The sequence below is a fragment of the Diospyros lotus genome, chromosome 8, assembly GCF_014633365.1.
Source record: "Diospyros lotus cultivar Yz01 chromosome 8, ASM1463336v1, whole genome shotgun sequence".
Classification (NCBI taxonomy): domain Eukaryota; kingdom Viridiplantae; phylum Streptophyta; class Magnoliopsida; order Ericales; family Ebenaceae; genus Diospyros; species Diospyros lotus.
In genome coordinates, this window is record NC_068345.1 from 200,347 (window position 1) to 213,374 (window position 13,028).

General features: G+C 34.9%; 1 protein-coding gene across 3 annotated transcripts in view; it reads left to right on the top strand.

Annotated features, from left to right (window-relative positions):
* Positions 1-7,841: 7,841 nt before the first annotated feature.
* Positions 7,842-13,028, top strand: part of LOC127807940 (BEL1-like homeodomain protein 4) — a 41,015-nt gene continuing 35,828 nt past the window's right edge. The window contains exons 1-4 of one of the 3 annotated variants that reach the window (XM_052346179.1): positions 7,842-8,206; positions 8,342-9,544; positions 10,323-10,726; positions 11,749-11,809. In XM_052346179.1, the coding sequence (XP_052202139.1) occupies positions 8,444-9,544; positions 10,323-10,726; positions 11,749-11,809 (1,566 nt within the window). In that variant the 5' untranslated portion in view covers positions 7,842-8,206; positions 8,342-8,443. The remainder of the gene's footprint in view (positions 8,207-8,341; positions 9,545-10,322; positions 10,727-11,748; positions 11,810-13,028) is intronic. The other 2 variants (XM_052346178.1, XM_052346180.1) reach the window with 2 other exon arrangements.

The window sequence follows — 13,028 nt, forward strand, 5'->3', positions numbered from 1 at the left end:
AATACTAATCGAATACTTATAAATAAAATCAAGATAAATATTGTTAAGCACCATTTCAAACTCTTTTATTCTCTTGTTACGATTCCCTCTTACTATCCGCAGGTTATGATAATTTTACTCTTCCCTTTTATAAAACAACAATCCAATTATCTAAAAATAAAAAATTTTCAACCACCTAATTCATTTTCTTTTTATTCTCTTTCAAATGGATACCTCCAGGGGGCGGAGCCACCTGAGGCCCCCACTGGGCCAGATTTTTTTTAAAAAAATTATTTTTTACAATAATTTATTATTAAAAATAAATATATATATATATATATATTATATTTTACTACTAAAAATAAAAAAAAAATAAATATTGAAGAAAAAAAATATGATGGCCTAGTAGTAACCATCATAATATTTTTTATAATTTGTTCATAATTTTATTTTTTTACAATGATGATGTGAATAAAACTAAGAATTGAAGAGAATTATGAAGCAAAATAAGCAAGAATGGAGGAAATTTATATTAAAAAAAATAAATAAATTAACAAAACAAGTATTGAGCAAATTGATGTTGTACAAATTTTTATAGATTCCGAGTTAAGAACTACAATAATGAATTACAACGTTAATTTTCATGATCAAATTAGAAAAATTTACTTGCAAAGAGGTATGTGTCAGCCTCAAAATCAAGACGATTCATTCTATCTTGATTCAATGAATTTGGTAATTGGTTGGAATATAGTATAAGCAAAGATGTCGTATTTTGCTTATACTGTCATCTTTTTAAAACAAATAATGGAGAACAAGGAGATGGTGATTTTTTCATGAAAGAAGAGTTCAGTAATTTAAAAAAAATAAAGAATAAACTTTAAGTTCATGTTGGAGATGTTAATAGTGTACACAATTAAGCTCGAAACAACTGTGAAACCTTAATGAATCAATAGTAAAATATTGAGATAATTTTCTTCAGGCAGTTAGAACAAACAATGCGTGATTATACAATTCATTTAAATGTATCAATTGATTGTGTTTGACTTCTTCTACGACAAGAACTAGCATTTCATAGTCATGACGAGTCTAAAGATTCAAATAACTAATATAACTTTCTTGAACAATTGTATTTTCTAGTATAAAAAGTTATAAGGAATAATTATAATATATATATTTTAATATAATCATTATTATTTTATTTTAAAATTATATTTTTTGTATTTAAATTCGCCCCCACTAAACCAAAATCTCCGTCCCTAGATACCTTGACTACCTTATCACTAAAGTAAAAACTCTAATTATATTGCCCCCAGGGTATAGTTCTGCTAGTAAAGGAAGAATCTCTTGGGGTGATACTCTTTGGACCATCAGGTTTCATGTTCGATCGAGCTCTGGTCAAGTAGGGAAGTTTAGCAATCGGAACAATGTTAAAAATTGAAAATTACTTGTCGCCCTCATGTTTGTGGCTGGGTTAGAGATCGAACTAGCCGCTAAATTTTTTGATTTACATCTCTTACTAATATCATGGGGCCGAATAATTAGGGCCTTTGTGATCATGTGTTAAAAAAAAAAAACTCCAATTATATATAGTCTCGTATCATGTATAGATAGCTCTCCGAGTGACCCTACCTACTTAAAGCTTTTGGTGGATAGTGGTGATGACATTATATATGAATGCACCATGTGGGTCCCAGAACTTGTCTTTCTTAATAAGATAACTACATATTATTATAAATACACTGCCGATGCCAACCACTCATCGCTAATTTTAAAGCTTATATAACTTACCAAATTTTTATGATTTTCCTCTGATCGCCTATTAATTTTAGGACGATAAATAAAATTGAAACCCTTGAACCCAACCTAAAGTATAATTTTTCTATCTTTTTTATTTATTTTTGCTTTTGTTTTTGAATCGACATGAACCAAATTAATTAAACCAGGTTAACCCAAAGGAGCAAGGGGTGAGTATGATGAAGCTGGGTTCACCTAATGCATTGGGTCAAATCCAAACTCTGATTGAACTAAGACTAGGGACATTTAAGAAGAAGAATTTAAGTTAAACTCAAAACCAGCTTTACCCAAGCGCAATCATAGTTTAAGGTGGTGCGATAATTCTCAATAAAATCTCGTATTCTGGTCATTGGGATACAGTTTCGCAATTGTTTAAGGAGGTAACAATAAATTGGTTCATATATTTAACACATCATATATAGTCTGAATAACTATCAGAGCTGATAATTCCTTGATCGTATACATAAACCAATTAACTTAGTAGTTGGATTTTAGAGGGTTGATAAAGAGATTTAAGTTTTACTCTCAACTACAAGTCTACAACTAAACAGTAAATATATATGCACATCAATTGAGCTATACCATACGCACAGATTTTGCTCTGTCCCTAAAAGTGTTGGAATTGAATCCGTGGTTGCTCCAAATACGTAATGTGGGTACAGAATAGATTAACCCATGCATGAGGAGGATGGACCGTGAGTCGTTGTTGGATAAAGGGTTGTATCTTTATTTTATGGGCATATATATATGTATATAGACAGATAGATCATCTCATCTCATGATAGGCTGAATTTTTCAATTACTATATATCAAAGCTTATTATTGGGCCCTTATATAATAGGCTGAGTTTTTATTCTCAGCCCTGCTCAAATTGTTCTTAAAACCCATCCCCAGGTTCCTTTACCTGACTACAAAAAAAAGAAAAAAAAAAGAAAAGAAAACCCATCCCAGGTGCGGCCTTTAGTCTGTTCCGTGGACTTCACAACGGATTACAATAATCGAAATGATCAAGCAGCGCCAAACTTCAATGTGATGTCTCAAGTCCCACTTGGTAAAACGGCAGGTTTTTTTGGTTTTTCCGTTGATTTGTTAATGCAAGAGCACTGTCGGACAAGAATATTATTAGATTTTTGGTTTTTTTAATTTCTCTATTTATTTTTAGGGATGTAGACAATGGGTTTTCAGGTTTACTTTTGGTCCAGCAAAATGCTTATTAATAGGCGTAATTCGTGCTCCTCTCTACTTCAAAAAATACGACTTTTGATAGGAAAGAATCAATACCGTTATTAATGTGACTAAATCTGAGTTCAAGATGTGGACAAAGGCTTCTCAACATCTTAAAGGTAACAAAAGTAAAACCCGACAATGGAGTCCAATTATTGGAAATGGAAATTTTTTTGAATTTTCTTTTTTGGAGAGACAATCAAAGATCACAGGTTCTTTTTTCAAAGTAATAGTTTAAATGGCATGTGAGTTGGCAATGTTCAAGAAAATATCTCAAGTTCAAATCTTTTCGTCACGAATTGTTCTTTGTCTTTGAGACCTACAGCTTACAGGTCACTTAAAAAACAATTTACAGTACCCAAAGTCTCCCCTTTATGTTGAATAATATACTATTTTGCATTGTGCAAAATATTTTTTGTGTTTTATGAGATACCATTACCCTTGAGTGTTAGAAATTCCACTCACTCGAAAAATACTAATGAAGTCATTGAACCATTTAGAGGCTAAGTTAATAGGTAGGTGGACACTTTTGGAGAGATGTGATCTGTTGGTTTATATATATATATATATATATATATATAAGAAAAAGAACTATAAAATAATTAAAATTACCAGAATAATAATATATATTTTCATTTTGTATAGTTTTTTTTTTCTAAATTTTATGAGAATTATGCATACATGTCATTTTCGTAACCTCAAGTAGCAAAATTATGGCATCAAGAGTGCATCGATCTAATGGCCAACATGAATGGTCCCCTAGTAGAAAAAGAAAGAAAAAAAGAAAAAAAGAAGTGAGAGAAGTGGTCCCTTATAGAGCATATGAACTGGGGTGAATATATATATAATGTAGATGTGGTGAGAAAGCACACATTAATGGAGCAGCCATGCCCTAAAATTGTATTTCGATTGCATGGTCTCTGCAACTTCAAGATTTAGCTCATAAAAAAGATCTTTACCATTTGCAGTTTAAATATTTTCACTCGGGTTTAAATGATGGAAATCATCAATGCCAAAATGATACTTGTCACAAGTGATTGAAATTATCTTGCTTGTTTTCTGAGTTATGTTAAACATTGCCATACATATAAATATAAAAACAATTGATTGTCAATTAAATATGATTGACACGACTTGTTTGGAAGTCCGGTCTTTCGGTAATGTGGTTTTTTGTGTATGTATATGTATGTAAGTTTGACTATGTTAGTTTTGTCTGATAACCTTATAAGATTAATACACATTCAATTTGAAAGTTTAACATTTTTTATTTTGAATAAAAATTGAAAATCAGGTAATTTTCCCTTTCAAGAATCTGTAACTACTCAAAAATTCATGGACTATGGTCAATGTTTCTCATATTGTCTTTTCCTCAGACAATATCAGGTAATTTTTACTATGTTCCTTGTTCAATGGTTGATCTCCAACGCGTTTCTTGTTAGGTAGATTGTTAGTGTGCTTTGCAACCCCAAGGATCCTTAATTTGTAATCGCTTTGATTAAGTTGTCTATTTTAATGTTTTTATCTAAGAAAAAAAATAGAGAAATAAAAATTGAGAGTGATCTTAAGTTCCACTAGCTACAACTCTTCTATATTTTTGGGGTATCAGTTCCCTGTCTCAATCGAAGTGGTATATGTATAAATATAGGGAAAAGTATGTATGTAACAGATTAGATAATGTATACAATGAAAAGTGCAGTTGAGGTGGGGACTCTTTTTAAGATACTAGTCTATGCATAGTAGGCTATTAATTAATGTGAAGGCATGCATACTAATTAAATTTAATAAGCATTAATTAGTTGATGGCTTATATAATCATGCCACAGTCAATTATTAATCCAAATTCTGGGCCTACTTGTGAAATTAACATATGTTTTGCCTACCAAACATGCAGGTGTTTTGAAAAGAATGCAGTTTGAATAGCAAAACATGTAGAATCCAAGGCTCAACTCAACAAGTGACGACCAAATATTTTGGAACTTAATTATGATGGATTTTGATTTGGTTATGCATTGACCTGAATTTAATAATTTCTTTATGCCCCAATTATCAAGCTTCAGATTTTTTTTTTTCTCTCTCTCTTCAGAGAACAAGCAAATTAACTAAGGCATAAGGCCAAACCCCAGGGCCAGGGGAGACGCAAATGAGAGAAAAAGACCAAGACAACCAAACTGGCTAGCCTGCTGAATAGACTGAACATTATAAATTAATCAACTAACTAAACAACTAAAATCAACACTCTGATCGAAGTAATAACACAAGAAACAACGTAGCCAAGACGGTAAAAACAGAAGAAGCAACAAACAAACTCAAAACCCATTACTGGAGCTTCTTCTGAGATCACATATTATTACTCCTCCGGGCCACCAATGCCCCCATCCAACACAAACAGGCAAGCACAAAATTCACAAAGCAGAGCCCACAGTCCAACAGAGCTTGGTGTCATCCTCTACTCACCGATCCAACAGGTCAGGTGCTGCCTATTTTGCTCCCTCGGCTAGAATTTTAACATAATATTTTAATCCCACGCTTATATCTTTCAAAGCAAAAAAAAAAAAAATCCCCATGGGCCATGGGCATGCAGATCAACGGAACAATCGAAGGCCCATGTGTGCTAATAAACACGTTGAGGCTGTAAGAAAAAACGAGCCTTTTTGCGGCACCTTTTGGAAAAATACATCGATCGATCTAACTTTGATCTTTTGGGTTATCTCTATATATGTTTTGTATATGAGAGACTTGATTAATTGGCGCAAATAATGGGACTTAAAAGAACTATTTTTTAATGGCTTTTCTAGATGGGTTGTCGCTGTCTATATATAGTATACACATTTATTTGGGGGGTAGTCCCCCACTGGAAGGCACTCATAATTTATGCAGCGAGACAGAGGGAATTGGAGTCTCAGCGTCACAAATGAAACACCTCATAACCCCTAGGCAAGAGTCGTGTGGTCCTTTTCCCACTGTCTATATGTATTGCTGCATATACATATAGCCATTTATTTATTTTGCAACTTTTGTACATATATCACAATTCTCCCCTCTCTGTTCACCAACTTAATTTATTCTTTACTAGTTAAGTGCATATATGTTTCCCCCGTATAAAAGAGCATGATTCAAGATAAAGTTCTCCACCAAGCCATAAAAAAAAAAAAAAAAAGGAAATCAAATTTTCCATTGCGGCATATATTTTCCTGGTTTTTTTTTTTGCTAAATAAAAGTTCATAAGAATGTAATTAGTTGATATATATATATATATAAATATATCTTCCTCTGTAAAAGATATATTTAAATGATGCACAACTTCATTGTGCAAGATGAAATGGAGAAACTGTCTCAACATGAAAAATCTTCCCTTCACGATAGAGTTGTTACTTGTTAGAGCAAAATCTGCCAGACATTCGATTCACTCTCGTTGAAGGGCAGGACTGGAAGATAAAAGTTTTTACTTGTTAGAGCAAAACCCGTTAGAGGCATTCGATTCACTCTCGTTGAAGCTTTGGTTCTAGTGGAAATGTTTCTAGAAGTCAATGCTTGAGTTGAGCTAGGATGAGAGGAGTACTAGAAAAAAAAAAAAAAAAAAGAGCTTATCCTAATTAAGATCCCATGGGCAGGATATATCAGATCTAGGTTAGAATCATGGGTACTGCCTCATAAACTCCTCAACGGAAAAAAGAGCAGAGTTGGATACAAGGGAGTGTTAAGGCTAAGTAAACAAGGGGGTGCCAAAAAGTTAATAGGGTAGTAATTGTCGAGACACATTGGGTTTCGGGGCAGCGTTGAGAAGACAGGGAAGGGCAATGGGTCTTATGCATTTTAGGGTTCCAAAGCCTAAAAAGGGGAGCAATTGGCATGCACTTGAGGGTATTCATGAGGTTAATTGCCAAGAAGATTAAGGATGACTACTTGAACTTCTTGCCAGGAAGTCATCGCACAATGGGTTTTAGGGGGGAAGATTGAGCAGAGGGGGACGGATGATGGGCCCCAACGAGCTTAACAACCCAGCGAGCAGGGTGAGATTTAGCAAGAACCAAAGGTAAAGTGCTTACGACTGAAATGGGGTTGGACAACCATGGAAACCGCGTGAGAAGAGGTTTCACATGACCCAGGCAGAGGAAGATGACCATGGCGACAACCATGGCAACAAGAAGACATCCTATGCTAGAGACTACCCTAGAGAATATAAGGGGAGGATAGCTGGCAAGTACCGGTCAGTCGACAAAGAGCAATGGGTTGAGGTGACGCATTCCTAGAAATCCTAGGGTTTAGAAGAATCCTACTTCGTTTCGCTAAAGAACAACCTGATGATGTACATTACCTCTAGCTTAATTATAAGTAAAACAAATATATATTTCTCACAAAATTAAATGCTATAACTTTGATCTTACTAAAATTATCTAGCACTACAACTTCAATCTCACTAGAGGTAAGCTAGGTGAGTGCTCTGTACGTAATTGATTAAGATTGATGGTTTACTAATTATATAGGGCGGTGTAGTAACTAATTAATGAAAATTATTCACAAATATATATATGTGGGTTTTTGTATCACATGTTTTAAGTATTAAATACAATTCTTTTGCATGCTCTAAATGTCTTCCATTGGTGGGTGGTATTTACCAACTCAAGGGAGCTACTTAGTGCTTGTAAATATTATTTAAAAATAATGTATTACACCTTTATTCTATGCCTTATATAGTTTTTTATTGTGTGTTGTAAAGGCATAGACTTATTGGAATTGCCGGGATGACGTAAACATCGGATTGGCATGCAATAGTAAGTTGGGTTAAACAAAAGTTTTCTTGTTGCATTATTTAGGGCAATATACAAATGAAATTAAATAATTCAAATTGTACCAAAAGTTTTGTGAAAGCAATCGAAAGGGGGAGGGTGAAAGATCAGGAAGGGGACGCTTTTTTCTCTTCTCCATTATATCATCAATTCATCATCATCCATCTAGCTCTCCTTGTTTGTTGTCTGCCCGAGAAATTTAGTCCCCAGTTCTCCTCATGAAGAAATTGGAAACCACGCGACACAAGGAGAGAAAATAGAGAGCAGATTTCTGTAACACGGAAGCAAAATGATGTTTCTGAGTTATGCAAGAGCAACGGGTACATGAAAAGAAAAGAAAAAAAGCAACTTCTCTCAAGATTCTTTCTTTCATGGTATCCTCTTTCATATCTCACTATTTTCCTGCATAAAAAATTTATCAGGTGGCCTCTTGTATTTGTGAATTCTCATCGCTTTAATTATTTTCCGTTCTCTCCTGTTTTTCTCCTTTTCCTTTTTCTGCTCTCTCTATTATATATGGCTTATATGACCATCAGTTTTGATCCTGTTGACACTAGGGATTGCATCAACTTCCTCTATTATCAGGGAAAAGATGCTGATAGGCTCATAGCGTTTTCCAAGCTGAAAATCCCGACAAGTCTAATCCCACAAATTCTTCTATGTCGACCCAGAATTTCCAGCAAGCCGTTTTCAGTTTCTCTAATAATGGTTACGACAGATCCAGCAGCAGCAGCATGCAAAAACACATGGTCAGAGGCCAAGCTTTTGAGCAACTAATTCCCGAACCATTGCAAGAGGTGCCGTCCGGTAACCTTCCGTTGCTGTACCAAACCGGCGGTGGGGGAATACTATCGGAGATGTTCAACTTTGGGCTCCGCCAAGCACCCATCTTGGACAGTACTATTCAGCATCAGATCCCATCAAGTAATTATAATAGATGGTCGCAAAGGCTGCAACAATCAAGCGAGGGTCATGATCAGTTGGGAGTTTTGGGAGGAGAGAAGAATTTAAACCTAGATGATTGCGATATTATGGGGCTTAATCATCAACAGTTTCTGAATATCGATAATACAAACTTGGCCAATAATTCCATGCAGATTTCGACTGTGAATAATTCTCATGTAGTCAAACCATTTTCTTCATCTACTAGTACTCCAGCTCCTTTTTCTTCTTCAGTGGTTCAGCTCACTTGGCTACCTAGTAATAGTACTGGTGAAGAAGGTGATACCAGCAGCAAAATTGCAGATAGTATTACTCAAACTCAAAGTCAAGGCCTTTCTTTGTCTCTCTCATCTTCGTTGCAGCACTTAGAAGCCATCAAATTAGAGGAATTAAGGGGCGAGATGGTCTTTCCAAATCAAGCTCTCGGGGCTCCTTTCAGTCCATATGGTGGATCGAAGAACATGTCCGGTGCGGAACGAAAACCTTTATTACATTCGGAAGGAATAATGCAAGATCGCCACGGTCAAGTTCTTGTTAGGTATGGAACACCTAATTTGGGGATGATGAACTTTTTCAGGAATTCCAAGTATGTAAAAGCGGCCCAAGAATTGTTGGAAGAGCTTTGCTGTGTTGGAAGGGGCCAATTCAAGCATCAAAGAGCTAAAAAGCATCATGTAATTGGAAATCCCAACGCCACTGATTGTGGCCCTGCTACTGCTGGTTCTTCCTCACCATCAAACGAACAGCCCTCTTTATCAGCTGCTGATAAGGCAGAGTACCAAAGGAAGAAGATCGATCTATTATCTTTGCTTGACGAGGCACGTACATATATATCTATATATCGTCTTTCTCTTTTAGTTTGGCCTTAGTTTAGAATATATATCTTGATCTGGTCTTAATTTTTACTTCAACCACTGAGAAATGATGCTCTTTAATTAGTGCTCTTATACATCACCTAGAGCTAACTAATTATAGGTTGAGTTGATAGGTTTTGGATTTTTTCAAGAATGTTCTCTGCCAAAAAGATCCACTGTACCGACCACACCAGTTTAATGAAACGCCGCTAATTAAGTAAGAAAATTAATGATGTTTTGGCTTAGTCGACTTTTGGGACCATTGATCTCTTTTTTCTGTCCGTCTATTTAATTCATCTTCTAGGCCATATTAAAGAATTCCACTGCCAAACACATGGAAGTACAATATTATAATTAAGAACATGCTTCTGCAATAGTAGAATTCGCTTTGTGACTGGTTTTGTGGTTCACTTTGGGGTCCTGATCTGGCGTACATATACATAAATATAATTTGTTTAATATTTAGAGATTTCATTTTAGTACTTGTTCTTCGAACTTGTCTTTTTTTTTTTTTCCCGTTTCTTGCTAGATAAACTTGTCTATTATAATTCAATGTTAACAACAAACCATATAAACCACATCAAATGCATCAATTATTTATGTGTTTTGTTCCATCAATTATTTATGCTAGATTTGATCAGATTTCTTTGTTATTTTTAATATGTGTGCGTACGTACACACACACACACATATATATATATGGTCTTTATGCTCATGGATCGTGATAATAAGGCCGGTGCAGGTGGATGGAAGATACAGGCATTACTGCGAAAAGATGCAAGCGATGGTGGATACATTTGATTCGGTGATGGGTTTTGGAGCGGCAATGGTGTACACAGCCATGGCCCAGAAGGCCATGTCTCGGCATTTCGGGTGCATAAAGAACGCCATTGCAGCGCAGATCAAGGCCACCTGCGAGGCGCTGGGAGAGAAGGATCATCATGATTTATCAGGAGGAGGGGGCGGCGGCTTGACGAAAGGAGAGACGCCGAGGCTTCGGCTGCTTGAACAAAGATTCAGGCACCAGAAGGCCCTTCACCACATGGGAATGGGCGTGGAATTGGAAGCCTGGAGGCCCCAAAGAGGCTTGCCCGAGCGTTCTGTGAACATCTTGAGAGCCTGGCTCTTTGAGCATTTCCTACATCCGTAATCTCTCTCTCTCTCTCTCTCTCGATCTCTCTGTGGAATATTAAAACAATATATATGTACTTCCTTAACTCCTACCAAGATTAAAGACAAATCAGTTTTCATTACTATCAATCAATATGATTAAAAATACTAAACTGAAAGAAATTATCAAAAGGGCTAAGAATAATAAAAAAAAAAATAATATTATTATCACATTGTTGTTTATGATAGTTTTTATAAAATATTGTGTAAATATCATGCTAACATCAAAGTTACCTTTAAACTCTAGAAAGTGATTTGGGAATTAGGGAAGAAATACTAGACACCTCATAATTTTTCATTGGTTAATCATGTCCTGTCCGAGCAACTAGTAGTAGTAGTAGTTTAGAGTCATTGAGCTGATCAGTTCAATCGCAGGAACTTTTGTATATGTCGCTTGAGATTCATTCCTAATGCATCATTCTCCTCTAGCTTTAGGTTTCCATTTCTTCTTCTTGAGATTGGTTTGTTATCCCCTGTAATTCTTTCTTATTATATATATATATATGTATCTTATCCAGTAATTATAAAAAGAATTATATTTCTGTAATTATAACATATATTATTATATTACCTTGGGTAATAAAAAATCTCTGATTAAATGATTTTTGTATGTAACATTAGTCTCAAAGAAAAAGAAAAACCCAAATGGAAAAGCATTAATGGAGCGGTATTAATTACTCGACAAACATCCGGGCTGTTCTCAGACAAATGCACGCAATTGCATAGTTGTCAAGATGCAGGTTTATTAAATTGAATTAATGACGAGTGCATGCTGCATGCATGCATAATCTTATGGATATAATATCATTGTTATTTATTTGGATTTGGGGTCAGCTTTCTCCCTAGTAACTTTGTAATTAAATTGATGGTTAATGTTATCGAGGCTCGGTAGTACCTATCGACTGAGATGAGACGTCGTAAATCGTAATATTTTATTTCTGCTGCTGCATGGCCTTGGCCTGGGGCTTGGCGGGAGTTTATGAAACTGTGCTGTGCAGGTACCCGAGCGATGCAGACAAGCATTTGTTGTCTCGTCAGACTGGTTTATCTAAGAACCAGGTACGCTCGTTACTTCTTTTTCATACCCAAAATTGACCATTCAATTCGTTTCTCTTGAAAATTGGGACTTTATACATATATCATCTCTTCAATCTGCTAATATATTTTAACTTTTTTTATAGTATTTTTTTCAGAATGAATTTAATTATTATCTTAAGTGTAATGATTAAAATATAAGAAACGTTATTAGATAATGTGTATTTAGTATATCTTATTTTTAACAGTATAACACTCTTATTAGCTAATGTTAAATGTATCATGTTTTGTAATAATAAATTTATTATTAATTAAATAAAAATATTCTTAAATTAAAAATGATATATGATAAAAGTAAAATATATCTACTACACCTTAATCACCACTATAAATAAGCCTTTTTTAGAGGATTAGGTGACCCTTGAATTAATGGGGTCGAGAACATCCATAATTAAATTTTTATCAAGCTTTGCAGGTTGAGAAGGTTTCAAGATAGTTGACAAATGAGATGACTCAGGTTTCGACCTCTTAGATCAATTTGAATATGAACATGGAACTAGCTTTTTAGTTCATTGATTTCTTTTTCTTTTTTTTTTTTCTCAGTAAAAGTTACATAGGAAGTAAAACCCTACCACCATCATAAGGGGAACAAAATAGAATGGATTGGGGCATGTTTAGTAGGAACTACATTTTTTTCGTTACTAGCTTCACCAGGGGAGCAGAGGAGGGCAAAGGCGCTGCCCAAAACAATTAAGAATGTTCAATTATAGTGGCTTTCACCCATTTTGCAATTAAGTGAGAAGCATGGTTGGTTGATCTGTAGACAACTTGGACTTTCCAGCTTGAATAATCTTTAAATAGAGCTCTCATGTTATAGATTAAAAGCGTGATTGTTCATCATCATGGTAAGTCTCTGGGAATCAATCGGATTAATTATTCCAAATGCTTTCTATTTGCTTCCACCATCGCCTCCCTTAGCATAATAGATTCAGCTATTGAGGAAGATTTTGCTTGCCTAATTATTTTTGAGTGTGAGTGGAAAAACTTAAAAGGAACAAGTTAGTGCAAAGATTAAGCAAACCTAGAAACCTGAAAATATGAAAGAAATCAAAAAACTCCCTTCGGCCATCAATGGTGGTCACAGATAATGAATATAAAAGGCTCAGATCTGATATACGACATACCACTTAGGTAACACCATAGAATAGGACCACCAAGCTTTGAACAAACTCGATCCCCATAG